This window comes from Phalaenopsis equestris, unplaced genomic scaffold (assembly GCF_001263595.1).
Source record: "Phalaenopsis equestris unplaced genomic scaffold, ASM126359v1 Scaffold000740, whole genome shotgun sequence".
Classification (NCBI taxonomy): Eukaryota; Viridiplantae; Streptophyta; class Magnoliopsida; order Asparagales; family Orchidaceae; genus Phalaenopsis; species Phalaenopsis equestris.
Window position 1 is genome coordinate 190,831 of NW_018165180.1, and position 24,387 is coordinate 215,217.

At 32.1% G+C, this 24,387-nt stretch overlaps 1 protein-coding gene across 8 annotated transcripts in view; it reads left to right on the top strand.

Moving 5' to 3' along the window:
• Positions 1–24,387, top strand: part of LOC110030551 (protein DECREASED SIZE EXCLUSION LIMIT 1) — a 32,879-nt gene that overhangs the window by 7,598 nt on the left and 894 nt on the right. For 3 of the 8 annotated variants that reach the window (XM_020733300.1, XM_020733307.1, XM_020733308.1), the window contains 9 exons: positions 254–450; positions 5,994–6,049; positions 6,227–6,320; positions 6,987–7,053; positions 8,552–8,634; positions 8,767–8,858; positions 12,678–12,784; positions 17,435–17,498; positions 17,740–17,869. In XM_020733300.1, coding sequence (XP_020588959.1) covers positions 254–450; positions 5,994–6,049; positions 6,227–6,320; positions 6,987–7,053; positions 8,552–8,634; positions 8,767–8,858; positions 12,678–12,784; positions 17,435–17,498; positions 17,740–17,835 — 856 coding nt within the window. In that variant the 3' untranslated portion in view covers positions 17,836–17,869. Of the gene's footprint in view, positions 1–253; positions 451–5,993; positions 6,050–6,226; positions 6,321–6,986; positions 7,054–8,551; positions 8,635–8,766; positions 8,859–12,677; positions 12,785–17,434; positions 17,499–17,739; positions 18,019–24,387 lie in introns of those variants that run through there. The other 5 variants (XM_020733302.1, XM_020733301.1, XM_020733306.1 and 2 more) reach the window with 5 other exon arrangements.

Consider the following 24,387-nt stretch of genomic DNA (forward strand, 5'->3'; position numbering starts at 1 on the left):
TGACTATTAATGAGGAAAAAATATATATATATATATATATATATATATATATATATATCATGAAGCCAACCTCAAATAGTTGGGATGAGGCTAATATTTTTTATGTTGATATATATTCAAGTAAAAAAAAAAATATTTATTGCAGCATAATTACTATCATTACTTAAGCCTTGGTTTTGAATAAGATCACTATTTGTCGATGCCGTATTATTATATTCTGTGTTTGCTTATGCTATGATTCTATATTTTGCAGGAAGCCCTTAATATCATTTAGGACGAGTGCATATCACTTTTGCAAGCTTTCTTTGGTGAAGTCTCCCAGTTGTGTTGCATCGACCTGTCAATATTCTTGTTATGAGCCAGTATCTGACGGATTAGAGCCTGAAATCAATTGTGACATACAAGAATCTGTTAACAAGTTTGGTAGAGAAGATTCTATTCAATCATCAGGTGAGTTTATTTTCATGACTTTCAGCTTGTGGAGTTGACCTTGCAATTTTTGAACCTCATTTTTTTAATATGAACAGTATAATTTCTTCATAAGAAGCTGATGTTAAAAGTTCCGCTTCTATTGTACTTCAAGGTGTTAGATCAGTCTCAGGATCTTCTCAGTTATGATCTATTCATCACCATGCATGTTACATCTTTTAGATTTTTTTTATTGGGGCTTATTTCTCCATGTAATCCAAATTTTCATGAAAATTTTACAATATTTTTTAGAATCGCTAAGCATCCTAGTATTTTGAGTCCAGAGTATTAGCCTTAGTACCCTTAAATATTTCATGATCTTACTTTTTCATCTCTAAATTTATGATATTGCACCTGTTATGGACAGTATATGTGTTGCAATTGAGACTTTACAAATTCTTACTTGTTGGATGTTGAAGGCCACACGGGCTCGTGGTTGCTTGATCTATAAAGTGTATAATGAACTACATATACTGTGAATGATTTGAGTAGGCTATGAAAGGGATGAAAATTACAAGAAGATTGTCAGTAAAGGTTCTAACAATTTATTTTTATGCTCAACTTGTGAAGGAGGTGAAGTGCTGTTTAAACGAACTTTATGTGAAGAATTGTGATTATTTTTGGTGATGAAGAGCTTGAGTTGGATGAAGAGAATGTGATCTTTCCTCTTTTTTAACTGAAACTTTTTCTTTCTCTAGCTAGTAACTCCTTATATAAAGACAAGTTGAAGGTTATTCCACAAAGATTTCATATAATGGTTATAATAGGAGGTTTACTTATTCAATTTCGGATTGATAGCTCCGGTTAATAATAATAGCACATGGTTGTATGTCTCATCTCCTAAAAATACCATGTTGATTCTTCACATGAAATTTGAGATCATTAAGGGCTAGTTTATTTCACTTCAAGTGTTGTATCTCAATTTTAAAAGCGGGTCGCATTGCAAGTGACTTGAAATTATTTATCGTGTGAATTTATTTCTTGTCAATATGGCTATTGCGTTTGTTTGGGCTGCAATGAGTTTAATTTTTCACTGGAGTCGTATCTATTTTTTATTATTTTATTATTATTTTAAGTAAAAGTAATATTTTTCCCACCTTCCAATTACTTTATTATTATTCAGTTGTTGATAATGGTAAAAAATGTGAAATTTAAGATTGCTTCTTGGAACACATGGTTGAAACTTCTCGCCTTTTTGAAGATGCCAAGAACTAGCGCATGATGTCACTTTTGAAACTTGGTTCCAAGCGCTCTTGCACATTTATGTTGAAACACAGTTGGCGCACATTTATGTAGAAACACAGTTGGCCCTAAGTACTATAATATGACACTAATATAATCTTTTGGGGTTCAGGTTGTCCAATATACTCTGGGAGAGCTATCTCAATTGTTTAAGAAAGGCTTTAGTCTATTTTCTAGACTGAAATTTTACAAGCAATTTATTATAATCTATAGCTTTTGATATATGCTCTAACCGTTATGAATCCTCGTTTTCCATAGTCTAGTTGAATGCTACATAGGATGCTGATTCTATTTTATACAAAAATTTTCCGGAGCTTTTATACCTGATACTTTTTGTTTATCCTTTGCACTTCATAATCCTTAAACGTTAATATCATTTACTTGCTTTTGTTTTTTAAGTTTTTTACTCTGCACTGTACGTTCCTAAAGTGCTATAAACTATTTTCTTATTATCTTCAAGGACTAATACTCCCATCATCTTACTATTATAATAGTTTATTAATCCATCTTTATGGTTGTACAACACCTTCATCTTGATATCCTTGTAACCCATTTTAACTCCTAATGATTTTTTTTGTTGCAAAACATTTAGATCCAAAATGATATGGCTCATCCAATTGTATTTTTTTTGAAATTTACCTTTATGTAATATTCTCTAAGAGACTATTTATTTTGATGAAAGTATTTGGAAGTTGTTGATTGTAGTACTGGAACTTAGTTCAAGTATTTGTTGGCAGAAAGTTGATGGAATCGACTTACCTTTCTTGGATCTCAACGTAAAGTTGAGTAGTGAATTCCAATTACAAGGCCTTAGAATGTTGGAAGCTAAATTCAATTTTGCTTTTGCATATAAGCGCTTGCATATAAGCGCTTGCATATAGAGATTTAGATACATGTTCAAAACAAAAGTTTTGAAATGACTTAGAAGAATATATACAAAAGGATGCCTCTTGAAGAAAGAATTTTTATTAGAGGAGATTTAAATGAACATGTTGGTAGGGTGATAGATGATTTTAGAAATATTCATAATGGCTAAAGTTTTGAAGTAACAAATAAAAAATGTAGAGTCATATTTGATTTTGCTTTACGTATGATTTTGTTATTGCTAATATTTTATTTAAGAAAGAAAAGAGAATATTAGTATTTATAAGAATGAATCTAATAAAACATAAATTTATTATTTTCTTATGAGAAAATTGATCTTAGAAATTATAAAGTTTGTATGGTAATTTCAAGTGAAAATTTTAGTACTTAATATCAATTGATAGTATTGAATTTTACAATAAAAGGTTGGAGGATGAAAAATATAATTTGATATTATCATAAAATTAAATAGAGACACTTAAAACAACAACAACAACAACAAAGCCTTAATCCCACTACGTGGGGTCGGCTACATGAATCCTTTTTCTCCATTGCGTCCTATTTAGTGTCATATTTTCATTTAGTTCTAGTAAATTAAGATCATTTTTAATACAATAAGCCCAAGTCTTCCTAGGTCTACACTTAAAAGATAAATAAAATTATTTTTATGAGTGAGCATCAAATTATTGAGGATGATTTAGGATATTCATGAAGAAGCGGATGCTATATGGGATAAAATAATCAACACTATTAAACAAGTTGAAAAAGATGTACTTTGAGAATCAAAAGGAAATACTCTTCTAAATAATAATAATAGTTGACGGTGGAATAATATTCTGCAAGAAAAAATTAAATATAAGTAATTTTGTTATAAAAATTAGTTTAAATTTGAAATATTAGAGAATTGGGAAAAATAAAAGGTGGACCCTAGGGAGTCTAAGAGAATAATTTGTAATGTTAAGAATTCAGCCTTTGGAGATCTTTTTAATAAATTAGATATTAAAGATGATGAAAGATGTATGCATAAACTAGTCAAATAAAAATATAAGAAAAGTAAAAGTTAGTTCAAGTGTATTAAAGATGAACTTTAAAAAAGTATTTTTCTTAAATGAGAATATTTAATATAGGCGAGTGAGATATTTTGATAAACTTCTAAATGAATATTTTGAAAATACGATTAATTTTAGTGATCTTAATATTGTTTATAATAATAAAACTTTTTATTTTTACCGTCGCATTAGTATAATGAAAGTTGAGGAGGCTTTAAAGAAAATGAAAATTGAAAATCAGCAGGATCTGATGGTATTCTTGTAGAATTGTGGAGATTTTAAAAATTAAAAAGAATTCCAAGAAATGAAGGATGAGTATTTTGAACTCTATTTTTAAGAATAAAGGGGATGCATAAGAGTGTGCAAAGTTAATTAGTCAGTCATTAAAATTTTGGGAGAGATTGAATATAAGTTAAGACGTGATACAGAAATTTCTCAAAATTAGTTTGGATTTATGTCGAGCTAGCCTGTTATGAATGCTATACATTTGTTGAGAGGTTTGATGGAGAAGTACATAGAGTAATGAATATCTACATATGATTTTTGTTAATTTAGAAAAATCTTATGATAAAGATCCAAGAGAAGTTACTTTAGATACTTCTAAAAAAGAAAGGTGTTGATATGAATTATATTCAAGTCATTAAAAATACGTCTACTAGAGTTGTTACTCAGTGTTCGAACAATAGAAGGATTGACCAAGCATTTTCTCATTTCCATTGGTCACATTTGATCCGGTATCTTTATTGCTTTAATTATGAATGTTCTTACTGGACATTTATAGGAGGATGTATCTTGGTGTATGCTTTTCGTTGATGATATTCTTCTTGTGGATAAGACTAGAGAAAGAGCTCTGGAAAAGCTTGAATTATGGAGGTCAGTTTTAGAGTCTAAAGAATTTCATTTGAGTGGACCTAAAACTAAATATATGGAATATAATTTTAGTAGTAGATCTAATGGCGGGGCTGCAACAATGTGTGATTAAATTATTAAATGAAATGACATTTTAGATTTCTCCGGTCCATTATTCGTAGCGATGGTGATATAGATAGGGATGTTATTAGTAAAATTCGAGTTGGATGGTTTAAGTGGAGGAATGCATCAGGAATATTGTGTCATAGAAAAGTACTGCTTAGACTTAAAAGAAAATTTTATAAGATGGTGGTGACACCTGCAATGTTTTATGGCGTAGAATTAGAATGTTGACCTATAAACCTATAAAAGAGAAGCATAAAACTATGTTTAAGTGTTGGGATGAAAATGCTTAGATGGATGAGTGGCTTTACAGTTAGAAACAAAATGTGAAACAAACATCCGTGAATTGGTGAAAGACAGGATTAGAGAAAGTTAACCTTGAATGGTCTGTTCATATTAAACGTCGACCATTTGACGACAGTTAGGAGAGTGGATGTTTTAGATTTACTTATATTAAGAAAGGTAGAGGTAAACCTAAAAGGACTTGGGTATGTAGTATAAAAAACGATCTTAATTTATTAGAATTAGATGAAAATATGACACTCAATAGGACAAAATGGAGAAAAAGGACTTCTAGGGCCTAACCCACTTAGTGGGATTAGGGCTTGTTGTTGTTGTTGTTGTATATAATAATTATTGAATAGAGCTAGATTGAAAAAGATTTTAGTAGAAAAGTACTTACTGGTTGACATGCTTTCATTACTAATTTATATGATAATAATGGAGGGATATGGTAACAGTTGAGGTGTAGTTGGGATACGCTAGCCATCCTATTCATTTTGAAAGAAGTTTTTTTTATTTAATCCCCTCCATCCACAGTGGATTGAATGACTAGGATTGAGATTCCCAAATGCCTCCCTACAGGTACCATGATAATTATAGAGGGGGTTTGCACCCTGGTTCATGACATTTATAATTTTGTATAGTCAACTTTAAAATAAAATTGGGTTCAAGGGGATAAGAAAATTGTAATTGATGCAATTTGAACCTTTTGAATATTACCTTGACTCTGTTATCTAATGTCTCCTAGAAGGTCTTTTTTTCATTGACCATGCTGTTGTCGTTGGTAAATAATATGGATTCTTCTTTTCCATCTTTCCTTCAGGCTAACTAATGTTAAATATAATTATTTTTCCCTTATGAAATCTTTGGCCTTTGGCATTGTATTTGCTTGCTAAACTTGTTAGTATTACTCTGCACTTAAATGTTTCTTTTATGGTTAGATTGATTCCATTATGATTCTGAGTTCACATGTTTGAGTCACTAAAACGGCCTCTCAATAATGCAGCAATAAGGTTGCATGATCAAGCTGCCCCTAGACGCTAATGCATATGATTCTTTTGATAAAATTTGAAATTTTGATTTTGTTCTCTGCTAACTATTTATGAGTTTAATTAGACGGTTTGCTCACTAATGGACCATTGCTGATGGCCTCAGCAGGAGAAAAAAACCAGGTAATTAGCAAAAAAATTTTCATGAGCAGTTTTCTCATTTTTAAAAATTGAGATTCAACACATTAAAATTTTTTTTTAAAAAGCAGAGAGTTACTCAGGTCGCATCACATTACAACTTATTGTGACTTGGTTTTCTGGCGAAACTTTCTAGCAGTTACATATCTAAACCTTGTGTAGGTTGAACTTTGGGATTTCAATGAGGCTAGAAGGGTAATGTGCTTGCCACAGATGCCTAGCTCAGGTTTCATGGGAAACCCAGTAAAGCAGAGAGGTATGTCTATGCTTTTTTTTCAAAAAATAAGCTTCCATCTTTTTGCACTGTCTTATGAAATGGTCCACTGATCTTGGTGGAATTTGTTAGCTGCTAACTAGAATTAGATAAACTATGATTGTTCATGACTTCTTGTGGTAGTTGGACTTGGAAGAAATGCTTTTCATGAATTTCTATCTATATAAATTTAATTTTTAGAAAATCCACATTTTTTTACTCCATTTGTTTTGGATTGTATCGGTTTTGATAATTGCAGCTTGTCTTTGTGTTTCATTCCTAAATGTTGCCTTGATCGTTTTCCACTTCTGATGTTCTGAATAAACAAATTGTCATTTCTCTTGGAAGCATATGCATTCGAGGCTACTAATGTATATGAATTTAATGTTTAGTAAAATTCGCAACGGTGACTCCATACTCTATGAATTATATCTGTTTTAGTAATTGTAGCTGTTACTTAAAGCTCTTGCAGTGTTTCATACAGAAATTTTGCCTTGATATAATGTTCTGAATAAATTGATGTGTAACCTCCCATACTGTTGTTTTACAACATGTTCCTTAGGCTCAAATTTTTTTTTTTTTGTGTATCATGATGAATTGGTTATTGGTTAATTTTCTAGTAAACTCTTATATACTGCTGACACCTGCTTATTTAGTTATGTGCTGCAGGATTGTGTATGGCTGTACAGGCATTTCTTCCTTCTGAATCACAAGGCTTTTTGAATGTAATATCTGGGTGAGCTTTGTTTTGTTCTTTGTTATACAATTTGTTTTCATATTGTTGTTCTTGCTTGTAAAAAATACAGCCTGTCAAAGTAAACATTAACCGTGAAACTTGAACTTATGCTAATTGATGAATCAATAATAGCATTATTAATTCCAAAAAATGCCCCTAACATGTTTGCTAATCGTTACCAAGTAGAAAGTACCACACAAGCATCTTATAAACAATTCAGTGATCAGGTTAACTCGACTTAGATAACCAATCTTCTCCTGCCTTGAGCTTAATAAATCTTCTCCTACTTAAGACCCTTTTATGCTAAGAGTGGCTTAAAAGCCAGAGTCCCCTGGGAAATTACTAACTAATGTAAAGTAATCCATCACTTTGAATTTGAGCACATTCGTTTGTTGTTGAGTGCATATTTGTGGTTTTAATGGATACAAATATCATAGGCTAATGCTCTGTGATAGTCCATAAATATCAATAGGCGCTTCTAGTAGCTCAGTGATTTATGTGGTGGTTGCAACAACCACATTATAGATTTGCTTTAACTTTTGTGTTATGAGAATATTTCTATCACCATTCATGGAGGGCTCTTTGCCCTTTCTTTTTCTAAGGACAAACTTAAGGTGGTAACATCCTTTAAACACACAGGTCACGCCCCTTTTTCATCTTTGCTACGCCAAAGCATTTTGAAGGTGGCTAGCCTGCATCTCGCCTGCTTTTGTTGGTTGTTGCCTCTGTACTAAGGCTTGTCACTAGGCCCAGCATGACCTAGAGTTTGTCTCTTGCTCGCGGGCCATCTCAGTCTCAACATTCTTTCAGATTGCATTTGTCCTCCGGTTTCTCAATTCCTTTCGCTCGCACGTCTTGCCTTTTTGGTAAGACTTATTAATTGCCTTCGCTTGCTGCCTATGTGATCTCAGGTGTGCAGCTTCTTGGGCTGTTCTTGCTGAGCGCTTCCTTCCTTGCCAATGCCTCATGGTGTTGGCTAACATCTCTTACAGTATTCCTACTCCAGCAAGAATGTTGTTCCATTTACTCTATCACATCTTAAGATTTTTAGGCCTTCTTCTCCTTTTTCTTTCCCAAATTTGGTGAACATTTGTTGTTTCTCTCAGCTTCTTTGTAATGCTCCTCATTTCATCTCTTGTTGGTGCTTTGCCTAAGATTCAAAATTCCAAATTGGATCCATCTCTTTTGCCACCGATTTTTCAACTCTCTGCTACTTCCTACTGCTTATCACCCTTGCTCTTTCGTAGTGATTGAATAGATATTGATGAAAACTCTTCAGTGGTAGAACGTTCGATTGGACAACTCTTTCAAACACTGCGTTGCATTTTGCATTTGAGAGTAGCTTAAAGTGCCCAGTATGTAGAATCTAGGCTTAGTGAACAATCAGCATTTTATGTTCTTTATCAATCAGCATTTTATGCTCTTTATCTTGTTGGTGAGGAGTACAAGCCTGTGCTAAAAATGTACTCATATATTTTTCTTAATATTCTGCCCGTAGATATGAGGATGGAAGCATGCTTTTGTGGGACACTCGGAAACCAGATGCTCCACTATGCCATGTAAAACATCACTCTGAAGCTGGTGAAAATTCTCTCTCCAACTCGCCATACTATCTTTCCTAGCTGATTAGAAAGCACATATTTGTAAATACTGTAAATTATGCATTTTCATCCATTCTGGACTAGCATTCTGAGAATGTTTCTCCGTTTACAGTTTTAAGCGTGACAGTTGACGACTCCTGCCATGGCGGCATATCTGGATCAGCAGATAACAAAATTTTAATGTTTAAACTGGACCATAGAACGGTAAATTCTGTGGCATTCAGAAAACCACTATTCTGGTGTTTTGCATGTCCAGCCGAACATGCTGCAATACTTCTATTTTCCAAATGTTTGTTCTTATTGGATGTTTCTAATCCTCTTTCTTCAAAGAATGACTCATCATTTGGTTGCTTTTTTTTTTATCTGCTGTCTGAACTGATAGGCAGATGAAATTAATGTATTTTGGTAGGCATTCTTTTAATCTTTGCACCACATGGACAGAACCACATAGGATGTTTTTGGGTTTTTTACATCAAATTTTACTAGCGATATGCCTTAAAATATGGCCAAGTTATGAGGAGTGTATTAATTTTGTATTTTTGTCGATGGAGTGTGGAAAAAAATGAAAAGGACTGTAAATGCCTCTAAAATAGGCATTTTAAGTAGAACACCCTGAAAATGGGCACTCATAAAACACCCTCAAAGGGGGCTGTTTTTTCACACATTTTTCGCATCCATGTTTTTTGCATGGGGAAGGAATGTGATCATTGCACATGAAACACCTACTTAGAGGCGTTTAGTTTTGTATTTTCTTAGATGGAACACAAAAAAAAAAATAAAAAGGAGCATAAACTTCCATAAGGTAGGCGTTTTAGGTAAAATGCTCAGAGAGGGGGCACTTCATAAAACACCCTGAGAGGGGGCATTTTGTTTACATCACCTTAAATACCGTTTTTAGTTCGTTTCATCTTAAATCTGGTATTTTATTTAAGTTAATTTAATTAACATAATGTTAATTATTTTAATTGATTAATAATTAATAAATTTATTATAAATTAATTATAAATATATAAATTTGATATGTAACTATTTTATAAGTAACTAAGAAAATTAAATTTTATATTATAGCTAAAAAAATTTATTATTTATTATAAATTATTTATTAAATTTGATATGTAACTATTTTAATTTAATTTAATTATACTTGTTATTGATATCATTTGTATGTAATATTATTTATTAACATACTAAATTTATATTTTAATAAAAAAGCTTAGTTTAAATATTAACATACAATATGCGTGTGAATAAATATGAATTTACCATGAATAAACATAATTCACAATATTTTTTATAATATATAAATGCTTAAAAAAATTGTCCGTATAAATTATGATCATTTTCTCCGTTACGGTGGAATAGTGCACAATTCAAATGTATATCTAAGTGGTGGTTGAATCAGTTGATGTCGCAATTGATGCTTTTGAAATTGTGTGTCAACATTCTCTTCTTTAGTTGCATCATTTGAAGCTTGATGCGGCATACGGTAGCTTTTTAATTTATTTGAACTAGTGATGTATAAATCAGAGGTATACCCAAATCTAGGTTTATATCAAATATCTAAGGTGCAAATATAGGTGCAGACACGTGCATGCTCTGAAAATTTTCAAGGGAGATCTTTGTGTTCCAGCAGTTGAAGATCTCCTTGGAGAGTCGGTTGTTGATTATCTTGGAGCAGTAGATGTTGACCGACGTGACATATCGGAAGTTGATGTACGGGGGCCTTACGGTCTTTACATCTATTCTATGAGATAACCCCTCCTCAAAATCATGTCCACATGGTCGGTCGAATGCATTATAATCAATAGGGTGTCGAATGCACTATAATCAATATGAATTGATAGACTCAAATAAAGTCAATATATTAAACATTTTTTTTTAAATCTCATGTTTCTGTGCACTTGTGTCAAATTAACTAAAGATAAACTTGATTCACATTTTATTTAGACATCATATTTAAATGTCATTATGGTGTTGCATTATATATGCTTTGACAGTATAGATTTTTGAACTGCCCGCGTTTCACTTATCAGTTGGAAGCGTGTTGGGTGACTCCTTCCAAATCGCGTGATGCAACAATTTGCTAGCATGCAGTTCATAATTGTTGACTCTATAGAACAATGTTTGAAGAGATTTGACGGGCAAGACAAATTAGAAGTTGACTGAATGCACTATCACCGCGATGACATTGAGATCTCGTAGGGCATATATAGTACCATTGAACCCATCATAAGGAAATGATTGTTCATAACTGACTATTTATTTGTAGGGATATATATCTTGGGTATCACTCTATTTAGTAAGCCACCTACTCAACAACCTGATACTTATTACCCCCATTCACTAGGAGATATAATAGTGGTATGTGTTACAAATACAGTTTATATCGACTAGTAATTTCTTCCATCATGATACATAATAACAGATTACAGTTTTAACTTACACAAGTGGACAACTTCATTCATAGCAAATGATGCATAAATATTTAGATGGGATTGTGGTGGGAGTGTTTGTTTCAAGAAACAATGATTTGATGAGATCTTAGAATTAGAATTATCACATAGAGCAGAGCAATCAATTCATATTAATTATAGTGTATTCAACCGACCAAGTTAACATGATTTTGGGGCGGGGTTGTCTCATAGAATAAATGTTAGACCGCAAGGTGAACTTCTGATGCTCCTTGTCGTTCAACATCTACTGTTTCAAGATAATAAAAGTTGATGCTCCAAGGAGATCTTCAACTACCAGAACACAAAAATCTCTTTTAGATGAGCTGCATGATCAATCATATGTAGGACCATCTACATATATTGATCAATCAACATTTGTAGGACACTCAAGCTATACAGGACCGTCGACATTTGAGGTTACATATGACTTCTAGCGGACAACTTCTGCGAGCGAAGACTTGGATTTAAATTTTCACAAAATGCCCGCGTCTGCACCTATGTTCGTAGCTCGGATATTTGATATAGGCCTAGATTTGGGTACCTATCTGATTTATACCTCACATGTTCCGATGAATGAAAAAAACTATTGAATGCCACAACAAGCTTCAAACAATACAACTGAAGAAGAGAGGATGTTGATACAAAATTTCAATAACACCAGTTGCGACATCAATCAGTTCGATCGCCGCTTAGATATACTCTTATGCTTAGGCATCATTCCACCGCGACGAAGAAGAGAATCATAGTTTGTATGAGTAATTTTTTTTAGCATTTATCCATTGTAAGAAATATTATGAATTTTATTTATTCTTAGTTAGGTCATATTTTTTCACACATATTGTGTGCTAGTATTTAAATTTAAGCTTGTTTATTAAACATGTAAATTTAATATAATAATAAATAATATAAATTAAATTAAATATTAAAATTTTTATTTATAATTATGCTAATAAAAAATTAATTATTTACTAAAAGAATTAATCGATAGTAATAGTTTTACATTAATTAATTATTATTTAATTAATAATTACACTAATTAATACTTAATTGAAATTTAATAAAATTAGTTAAATGTAATATACAATTTAATTTTGTTTGTTAATTATAAAATAGTTATATATCAAATTTATATATTTATAATTAACTTACAATACATTTATTATTTATTAATCAATTAAAATAATTAAAATTACCTTTATTAAAACTAACTTAATTAAAACTTTAGATTTATGACGAAACGGACAAAAATGGGATGCAAGGTGTTGTGAGCAAAACGCCCTGTTTGAGCTTGTTTTATGAAACAACCCCTCTCGGTTTTTTTTACCTAAAACACCTATTTTAGGGGCATTTATGCTTCTTTGTAGTTTTTTTTTCCCCACACTCTATCTATGAAAATACAAAACTAATACACTCCTTATAATTTGCCCCTAAAATAATTGAGATAATTTCATGACTTCATACCAGTCTTTAAAGTTGTTGTGGTTATTACCTCATACAGGAGCTCTACAAGTATCGGTAGTTTTTACATTAATTGTATAATTGGAGTGCTTCGCTTTTTTGTTTATGTTAGGGTAGTTGTTCTGTAAAGAAAGAAATAGCTCTGGACCGAGCTGGAATATCAGGTACCTCTGTTCGAACAGATTGCAAAATTGCAGCAGCAGCTGGATGGGATCACCGGTTAGTTAAATCTGCCTGTAGTTTTAAATTATGGTGCATCCTTCTTTTTTTTTTGCTGAGGGGATACAGCTTGATATGCCTGTAAACTATAGATATTGCATCCTTAAATAGGGAGTGATTGTGATGTAGGAAGGAGAGGAGAAAAAATGTTGAAGGGGTTGATTTCCTGACATCAGCAGGGGATTCCTCAGCTTTACACCTAGCTTTTTTGAATCAGTTGATGTAATAGAGCCTTACATTTTATTCTTTTCCACGAGTCATTCAAAATTTTGATGAAAAAAAAAAGAAATTATACTAGTTTTTAGTTGGTCAGCTTTTTGCTAGATTGAATCAGTTTTATTTCAAGTTATTTACAATTTGTGCGATTCTCGGGTTAGTTTCAAGCATAATATGAGCCCCATCACTTTTACCTTCTACTTCTTAGACGCTAATTTTATCTTGCTAATCAATTGATGCGTTTTCTACAATCTGTTATACATATCAAACCACCTAAATCCTTTAATTGCTTTATCTTCGATGTATTTTACTTCAACTATCCTAGGCCCACGTGAGAAAATTTGAGGGCTGTTATTAGGTTGACAACTAATCGTAAAATTTGTGCAAAATACTCTAATTTAAATATATAAATTATCAATGCCCACTTAATATTGTCTCAGACTTCAACAACCCCACCAAAAAAATTAGGATCATCAAATCATATCATTGAAAAGATCTTACATAAATATTAGAAGTATCTTATCATAAAATTGAAATAATGCTTTGAGGAAGTTTTAATGCATTCCATTTGTGACTGAGTGAGCTTCAATGTTCTTGAAATCGCATTTGCTAATAATTTTAATAATGTTAAAGAAAATTTATGATTTTGATCTTATATTTGAGTCTTATGTATGAGTAGAAATTGTGCATGTATCTTTATATATATATATATATATATCTGTGTGTGTGTGTGTGTTAACTTTAATGATGTTCCTGTTAGTTTTCTTTTATCAAATTTCCAACTCTGTTGTGGTAATATTATGCAGGCCTTTCTGATTAGCAATAAATTGTCTTGATGCATAGGACAGGTGTAACTAATATTTGCATCGATGCATAGGGCAGGTGTAATTAGTATTTGCGTGCATGCATTGAGCTGTTAACATGATAGATTTTGATATGCCTTGTTCACTAAATATAATGTCTATTTATAGGCGTATATGATGAATATGCTATAAAATAAATAAATGAGAAAATAACCACAATTAAGAGGGAATATATGTGTATTCCTCTTAATCAGATATATTTTCTTTTTATAAAATTTTTCTAATATTATTCTCCTAACATATGTCATATGTAATTGCTAGCTCCACCTTATTTGATAAGAGAGAAAATGATAGGTGGGCCAGATCTTTGGTAAAGATATTCACCACATCTTTTGAATTACAATCTTCTTGGAAAACACAATATTTCATGTGAAATGACAAGCAGCATTGACAAATTCAATTTTTTCATAAAAAAACAAGATTATTTGCAGTATTGATGGCAACACAGTCGACCTAATATAGTGTCAAATGTTGAAACAATTAAATATAGGGTGTAGTTTGATAACAATAAAATAAATTAACCTGTTGACAAATCTTGATATTGAATGGGTCATCTGATAGCTCTTTGTTATTAAAGGTAGTCCAAGTTTGCATAGGAGTGTGAATGACCTTGTCACCCAAGTAGACTAATTTCTTAAAGTTCAATAACATACTCTTGATTGCGATAGTGATAACCCTTTTTCTGCAATTAAGTTCAAATCCAAGGAAATAGTTGGATTGTAACAGCTATTTAATGATAAATTACTTTTGTGGACAGCATTTTACTTTCAAGCTGTTGTTATGATTACTTGAATGATATCTCATCAACTTAAAAATAAACAATAAGAATGACAAAGCCAAAATTAGTATATAGAGCAAAGATAGAATAATCAGTGCTACTAGGACAATGACCAATATTATTAAGGATCTTACAAAGATTTTAACAAATTTGGCTCACTGACTCTATTTAGAAGTGTATAGCTTTTTTGAAAATGTATATAGATCTCCCATTATGCAACATTCTTAGGTGGCTGTTCCATGTCAATGGCCTTCTAAAGATTGTCTTAAATGAATACTTTACTTGTATCCATTTGTAATAAATTCTAGCTTTGATTGATGGCAGTGTAGAAGAGATTTCGAACATGTTAAGCCTGATAATGTAATGGAGAATAAAGTCAAAATTATGCCAGACAATTGGGGAGGATCTATTCAAACAGTCTATAGACATTAGTGAATCCTTTAACAACCGGTTGAGATTTACATTTATTGATACAACAATTATGATGAAATTCGATTGTGAAGATCCATTGACATACAATTAGTTTAAACTTAGATGTGGGAGTGGCCAAATATAATGTATGACAATTGAGTATAGAACTCATCTCATGATCGCTGTCCTTTTAGAGGGATTTTTACAAGCCTCCTTGATGAGCCCGTGGAATAAATATTTTGGAGTGAGATAAGCTATATGTGCGAAAAGAAGAATATAATGATTGAATTCATAGAAGATTTATTAAGATGAGAAATGCATTGTCTTCTGCTTTTTCTTGGGGAAATTGATAAGCGGAGATATGAACATTCAATAGCAGGTGTATGCTCAACCAAATTCAACAATTTGGATGGGGGTTCTGTTGGAAGTAGTGTTGTTGATAGTAAACTTGTATTGGGTAGATGTAGGAATATGAGCTTTTGAAGTTATATGGAGAAGGGTGATGATGTATTGGAGGAGGGACAAAAAAATATGAATGCATTCATGAAATCTAACTTCAATTAAAGTTTATAAACCTGGGCAAGGGGATCTAATTTAGATATCCTTTGTGTGTGTATGGATGGATACATGAGAAATATACATTGAATAACACAGGTGAGAGCTATTAGTTAAATGAAAGTATGAATGAAGTAGACAACCAAATATCTGTGGTGTTTGAGAAAATAGAAATTGTTGAGGATTTCTAGGAGAATAGGTGATGAGTTATCAAAGAGTGGGTTAAGAACCAAATTGATGAGATAACAAGCAATCAAAATTTCATCATCCTAAAATTGCAAGTTTCATTCATGTGGACTATTTTAGTTTAAACTATATAAGTAGATGACACTTCTTGCATTCTCCCACACAATTCTATTAAGATGTAATATGATAGGAGGTTTGATGAATAATATCATTGTTAGACCAAAAGTCTAAAATTATTTCTAAATAAATTTTAGAGCATTGTGAGTGTGCAAGGGTTTGATTAAAGGAAAATGTTGCTTTTATTTGCTTACAAAATTTTAAAGTATATAGAAGATTTTAGATTGACATTTGATTAAGTAGTTTTAAGTAACCCTAGAATAATCATCAATAAAATGTGACAAATTATTTGAATGCCAGTAATAGTTCAACTAAGGCCCCTAATGTATGTATGAGCAGGATCAAAAGATTGTCTTTAGAACTATTAGGAGTGGAAGAAAGAACATATGATGTTTACTTAATTTGTAGGTTGAACATTCAAACTTGAAGTGACAATGAGACAAACATAATCCAAGTGACGGGCAAGGCAAAACAACATTAGTGGTAAACTAGTACAAGCCACTAGCTTCAACACCTCTAACAATCATATTCATTTAGTTGAGATCCTAAACGGTACATTGAGAGTGATAAAATGTTACTAAACAACTGCAAGTTTTGGCAAGACAAATGAATAAATAATTAATTGACTTGAAATATGGGAACTTAAAAATTTTTGGAAGAGGCAAACATTTTGAGGGATGTATGCCACCCTTTCTAGAATTAAGAGGAGGGGAACCATAAACAATAATCGTATGGAGAGAGATGAAATGTGAAGTGCTACAAAAATGATGACAATTATCTGTCATATAAGAAGATAAATGAATCTAAAATACATGATTTTGTAGTAGAGATTGTTGTGGTGGATCTAAAGGAAGTGAAAACGTGAGAGGTAGAAAAATATTTTTGTGACTGTTGAAAAATCCATTAATTTTTTTTTTGAGAAAGTGTAACTAATCCAGAAGAGGAGGTACTAATCAATCTATTGTTAAAACAAACTAAGCAGTGGAGGGATAATCAAAATTTTCCCAACAAAATTTATAGGGATATTTAGTGTAGTTGCAATGTGTATAAGGGGAAAATGTATTTCTTTCACAACTCCCTCAATTGACATTTCTATCTTTGGAGCAGCAATCAAAGTTTATTGATCAGAGTTTGAGAGTTCAGTTATATGAAGATCTCATGAGAGAGCTCTGTCACAATGTTAGCACCGTGCTGTCCTCAATTAATTGAGATTGCATATCTTATTAGAAGGGTGAAGATTATATATAAATTCGGTAATAAGAAATTTTTTGTTTTTCCTTTCTAACCATAGATTTAGTGGTTATGAGGAGGTATTATAATACTTATCCCATTTGCCTCGTACTCAGTTTTTTGATATTGAAGTAGCAAATCTGTGTTTCCTTCCAGCTTATGCTTTTTTGATGAAAGAGAAGACAACATAGCTAGCTGCGAACAAACAATTTGATCTTAATATTTTTATTTGCCATTTTCCTTTATTTCTGTGCATGATCATTTATTAATGTAGTTTCCTTTTCTGTATGTTAGAGTTCGAGTTTATAACTATCGCAAAGGGAGCCCTCTTGCAGTATTAAAGTATCACAGTGCTTCGGTATACATTATGTTTTTTTTTTTTTTTTAATGTTTCTTTTACTGTTTGACAAAGAGCGATTGGTTCATTATTTAGTAATTTGAAACAATTTTAAAGAATTGAATCATTGCCTGGTTATCACGTTGATTAAAGAACTTAGTAGTAATTATTTGTCGTCATTGGATCTAAATTTATATTTAAATCTTCATGTTGATGGATATCAAAATACATTTGTTGACACGGTTTTCGTTTGTCATTGTAGTGTAATGCGGTTTCGTTCTCGCCTGACTCGAAGCTTATGGTTTCTTGTTCGGAAGACTCAGCAGCACTCTGGGAGTTGTATCCACCACATGCCTAACATTTACATTTAATCACTGTGCAAGTAAGTTGAGGTAATGTATTTACATCATGTATGGTCTATCACACCTGTATAAAGTATTCAATTGTTCCAATGTTTTTATTTTTCCTGTTAGCTTCAATCCATCTTTATAATCCGATCTCGCTCTCTTTACACATTTAATTGAAGAAACTTTTATTGGAAGGTTTCTCTTCAGGGTCATTTTCAATCCAAACTCAATCTAGAAAAATTTACTCTCAGTTTCTGATTTATAAATTGTTGTTGATCCAATGGGGTTCGCTTAGGTGGAACTAATGTACGTTCCTGTAAACCAACTATTGTAGTTGTTGCAGTTATTAATTCTATCATGTGTCATCCAATTCATTTGTCAAATTTTCAAATCACCATGATTTTGATGGATTTACTACCTGCCATCCAAAATGAATGAATTGGATGACTTAGATTACAGCTGTGCATCTTGCAATCACTGTGATAATTGAAGAATATTCCTGCTTGAATTAGCTGACAATAAACCAGCTTGAACTAACCTTAAAATTATCTAAGTAGAGGCTACATTTATCTTATTCAAAATTAACCTCTTTATGTGGATGTAATTTCAATTTTCATTTTTATTCAAGCTGAGTGCTGATTTTTAATGCTTTGATTGGAATTATGTGTTGGCTGGGCCATGCTTGGACTGATATTTTTCCTTTAGCTTGGCATAGTTGGTGACCTTGTATAGAAATATGTAAGGTTTAAATTAGATTTGGTCTGTTGTTGGTCTAGTTTAAAGAGCTCAACTTTCAAATACCTTTCCAAATTACTATCCCACATGGAAATGATAGCGCATAACCAAATTGGAAAACATAGGCTTCCTTCTGCAGCTAGCCACAAAGTCCTAGCGTTGCTGCAATGCAAAGGAGGATGAAAACAATTAAAAGATGCATTATATTGTTTATGGACTAAATTTTAATATAGTATTGTACGTATGCATTGTAAAATAATAATAATAAAACGTGTCATTTTTACGGTCGTATTAGTAAAAAAGAAGTTGATGAAGCTTTAAAGAAAACCAATGGTGGAAAGTCTGTAGGACCTAATGATATCCCAATTGAAGTGTGGAAATTTTAGGAGATTTGGGAGTTTCTTAGCTTACAAAACTCTTTAATATTATTTTAAAAACTAAAAAGACGCCTGAGGAGTGGAGGGAGAGTAATTTGGTCCCCATTTTTAAGAATAAAAGGGATGCACAAGAGTGTTCAAATTATAGAGGAATTAAGTCGATGTGCCATGCTTTAAAATTATGGGAGAGGGTAATTGAACATAGGCTAAGACGTATTACAAAGATTTCTCATAATTAATTTGGATTTATGTCGGGCAGGTCTACTATGGAGGCTATACATTTATTGAGAGGTTTGATGGAGAAGTTCAGAGTTAATAAGGAAGATCTACATTTGATTTTTATTGATTTAGAAAAAGCTTACTATAAGGTTCCAAGAGATATCCTTTGGAGAGTCCTTTAGAAGAAAGGTGTTGATATGACTTATATTCAAGTCATGAAATATATGTATACTAGAGTTGTTACTTATGTGCGAACATGAGGAGGATTGACCACATATTATCTTATTTTTGTTGGTTTACATCAGGTATCAACTTTAAGCCCTTATCTTTTTGCTTTAGTTATGGATGATCTTACTGGACATTTGCAGGAAGATGTATCTTGGTATGCTTTTTGCTGGTGATATCCTTCTCGTGGATAAGATGAGAGAAAAAACCCAAGAAAAAATTGAATTATGGAGGTTTACATTGAAGTCTAAAGGTCTTCGTTTGAGTAGAACTGAAACTCAATACATTGATTGTAATTTTAGTAGTATTAGCTCTAGTGACAGAAGTGTAATTTTGGGTGATTAAATTATTAAAAGATGTGAACAATTTAGATATCTCGGGTCTATTGTTCAAAGCGACAGTGATATAGATGGGGATGTTATTAGTCGAATTCAAGTTGGTTGGTTGAAGTGGAGGAATGCTTTGGGCCTATTGTGTGATAAAAAGTACCGCTTAGACTGAAAGGAAAATTTTATAAGATGGTGGTGAGACCTGCAATGCTCTACGGCGCGGATTGTTGGCCTTTAAAAGAGAAGCATAATACTAAGTTAAATGTTGCCGAATGAGAAATGATTAGGTGGATGAGTGGCTTTTCACTTAGAGACAAAAGACGAAATGAATATATCCGTGATAGCCGTGATAGGGTTGGTAGGGTTGGTGTTGCTCCAGTGACTGATAAAATTGGAGAGAGCCGTCTTAGATGGTCTGGTCACATTAAACGTCAACCATCTGATGATCCGATTTGGAGAGTAGATGTTTTAGATTCGACTTATGTTAAGAATGACAGAGGTGGAACTAGGAAGACTTGTGCTTATTGTCTAAAAAATGATCTTAATTTTTTAGAATTAAATGAAAATTTGACACTAAATAGGATGCAATGGAGAAAAAGGATTCATGTAGCCGTGGGATTAAGGCTTTGTTGTTGTTATTGTTGTTGTGATGTGCGTAGGCATTTTAGGCTAAATATGAATATTTGTGAAGCAATAATTTTAAGGAGAGTTGTGATAATGACTATAGTTTTTAAGTTGTGTTCATAGTATAATGATATATGTGTGTCTTTATTTGCAAGAGAAGGAAAAAATAAAGAAAAATACATAAAGTAGGACATCCTGAATCATCAAGAAAGATACTAATAATAATAAATAGTGCTACTTTCTACCATAAACTCACAAATTATAATTCATGTAAAATAACACTTTCTTGCAAACTCAAGGTGGCATAGAAGACGCCTACTTGAGACATGCGATGTTGAGATCATTAATTGAGGATTTTGAAGCTATCAATTATAGTAAAAAGTGAACAATAGATTATAGTCTTCCTGAGAGAGCAGCCAATCTAAAAGGGCGAAGTACCAGAGGAGGCTTGCTTGGACAAATGGTACAAGTATGCCAAGCAGTCGAGGGGTGTTCAAATTTCTCGTAGGAATGTTAAAGAGAATGATTGGTGTCAGTAAAATGAATGAAAACTAGAAATATATTATAGTTACAACTGCATTTGCCACTAAAATGACCACCGCAGCCAAAACTCCCCCAACCATTCCTTCAACCAATGACCCAATCTGATTAGTGAAGACTGGGAGGCAGGGGAGCAAAGAGCTTTGTGTTGCAAATAACCAAAGAGAGATTAGCCGCCATTGGAAATCTCATTTTGTTGAAGAGAAAATATTTCAGAATAGAGTGTACTCATGTGATATATTACTTTCTTAAAAATATATTGTGCAATAAAAAATTTAAAACTTTTTGGCTGAATTATAGAACATAACAGTTGAGGCAATGGATTGTTGATGAATATTGAGTACCTAGGTGTGAACAATATAGTCAGACACTTGTGGCATTGAACATTTGTTGATGTCATTTCTATCTTGAGGAAATGTTTGATGATATTGGAGTGCTTTGTGAATACTCATTCAGATAACGAAGATAAAATATTTCAAAATAAATATAGACAAACAAGATATTACTTTTTCATATGGAACAAAAAAAATCTACATCTTTTTGGTAGAATCTTGAAACATGGTAAATAAGATATTGGATGATTCATATCTATTAAGTAATCAGAAAAGAACATTGTCAGATACTTTACACTTTGTGAATTTGATATGGTATTCCTGTTGTTATTTTACTAATAACATCCCCATTTATATTACCATCACTTTGAAAAATATACCTGAGATATCTTATTCACTCCTTTTAATCACTTGATCACCAATTGTTGCAACCCCACCACTAGATCTACTACTAAACTTCTCATGTATTCAATTTTAGATCATCTCAAACAAAAGTCTTTAGATTCTAAAGTTGACCTCCGTAAATCAAGTTTTTCTTGAACTGTCTCCCTAGTTTTATCCACAATAAGGATATCAACAACAAATTACATACATCAAGGTACATCCTGCTGTAAATGTCCCATAAGATCATCTATTACTAAAGCAAAAAGACATGGGCTTAAAGTCGATCCTTGATGTAAATCAACTAAAATAAGAAAATACTTGGTCAATCCTCCTTGTGTTCGAACACAAGTAACAACTCTAGTATACATATTTTTAATGACTTGAATATATGCAATATCAACACCCTTCTTTTCTATAAATCTCCAAAGGATTTTTTTTAAACCCTGATCATAATTTTTTTATAAATAAAAAATAATAATATGTAGACCATTGCCTATACCATAACTAGAACTCATGGTCGACTCTCTCTCTACACTTCTCCATCAAACCTCAAACCTCTCAATAAATATATAGCTACCATAGTAGCCTTGCCCATCATGAATCCAAACTAATTTTGAGAAATTTTGTGTCACATCGTAACCTATGCTCAATTATTCTCTCATAACTTTAGTATATCATACATTAACTTAATTCGTCTATAATTTGCACACTTTTATGCGTCCCCTTTATTCTTAAATATAAAAATCAATACTCCTACACTAATCATGCATCTTTTTAGTGTTTAATATAATATTAAAATGTTTAACAAGACATCATGAATTATTCTAGCTACCATTTTAGGATATCAATTAATATTGAAAGCTAAGGGAAAGCCAATGTGATTCACAAAATCATTAACTTCATTGATATCGGCAAGTGTTAACCAGCTTCATTTCAATCAACATATGAATTTAGTCTGCCGAGCCGTTGTTCTGGACATATTTCTCAACCTCTAAATCAACCAAAAAATGAGACAAGAATACTAAAACTATAACTCTTAAAATTATGTTTAAAAACATTATGTATTTCAGTCTAATAAATGAATATCATCAATGCATTCATAATTAAAAAAAAAAAATAGCAATCTAATTCCCCATATTCCTTTCATCCTCCCTAAGAATAAAGAAAGGAAAAGTGAATCCAATATCCTTACAAAAATAACACTCGGAAACAAGCAAAATCCCTGTGGCCTGCATCACTTTAAAGAAGATGGAGAGACCTATAGGGATAGCCTTATTCGAAATTTGTTCAGGATATTAATACCTTTGGCTTGTCTAATACTTAGAAGTGTTGTAAATAAAGAAATTTTATGCCTTCGCTCTGAAAAATGTATTATCTTTATAATTACAAACTTAAAAATGCAGAGATGATATTATCAATTCCACCTTTAGAAAAAGCCTTATTTTTTATTAGGAAGATTTACATACATACACCACTCAATTCTTATTCATTTACATATCTAACACCTAAGCTTCAATTTATATATATATTCAATCATCTTACCAACTTATTGGGTTGCTCATTCTCTAGAATTAGAGGCAGAGGAAAGACCAAATTGGATCGCTCTCTAGCCACCTGATATTTTGTATTTCGGCACTTTTAGGCTTTTTCTTCAAGTCTCTAATGTATTTTTCTGTATTTTCTAGTTTTGAAACCACTTGTGGTTTTTGTATAAGCAAGGTGTTATTCTTGGGTTCTCCCACCCACACATTATATCTGGAATTTTCTTTCTAGTTAATATATTAGCCTTCTTGGGCTTAATATATATATATCTCACCTATGAATGAGGTGAATTTAACTTTTTAGTTAGAATTGTGATATTTTTGATGTGATGTGAAGTATTTGAGCAGTATGAATGTAAAAATTAAAGTTTATATGTCGGATATATAAATACATATGAATTATATAGCGTGTGGGAGCAGGTAAAAGGCAGCTGATTAACTGCACTTTAGCATCTATAATAGAGAAAGCAACAGCTGTTTCTTTTTCTAACAAACAGTTTGGGGTCCAAATCAATTTTCCAACTCAGTCGTAAATCTTTTTTATGCTACTTTGAAAGCCGTTTTACAGTTACCTCCTCTCCTCCTATCAAATTTCCATTTCTTAAAAGCTCGTATGTTTTCTAGTATATTTATACAAATGAATATAACTTTACATAGAAATGTGTTGCTGAACTAGTTATCTCTTGGTAGCATTCTTCGTTATTATGTGAGTTGCGTAGTTTCCTGCATGTTATAGAAATTTAATTTTGCACGTCTTGCCAGCCATCAAGTTAGACGGTTTCACGTGTAGTCTTATTCAATCCCCGTCAGCGAAATTTTTTTTATTATTATTTTTTTTATTTTCTTCCTGCCACTATGAGAAATTACTTGCAGCTGATGAATTTCTTTTACAACCTTCATATTCTTTCTAGGGCTGTTAAGGCGGCTCGTTGTTCGTGAACAGCTTTTGTTCGACTCATTCGTTAGGCTTAACAAGCCGAACACGAGTAAATATTTGTTCGCTCGTGTTCCACTCAAATTGGCTTGAAAAGAAATAAATAAATTAATTAATAAATAAAAATGTAAATATACTTAATATTTTGCGGTGTTATTTCGCCGTGTAACCGCGAAATAACACCCAAGTAATACCCTGTTGTGTTATCGGTATTATTCCTCCTTCCGTGATGTCATTGGTGTTATTCCGCGATGTAACACAACGAAAACATTGATAACAACAGCAATACCGTGGAATAACACCGAGTAACTTTCCTGTGTTAT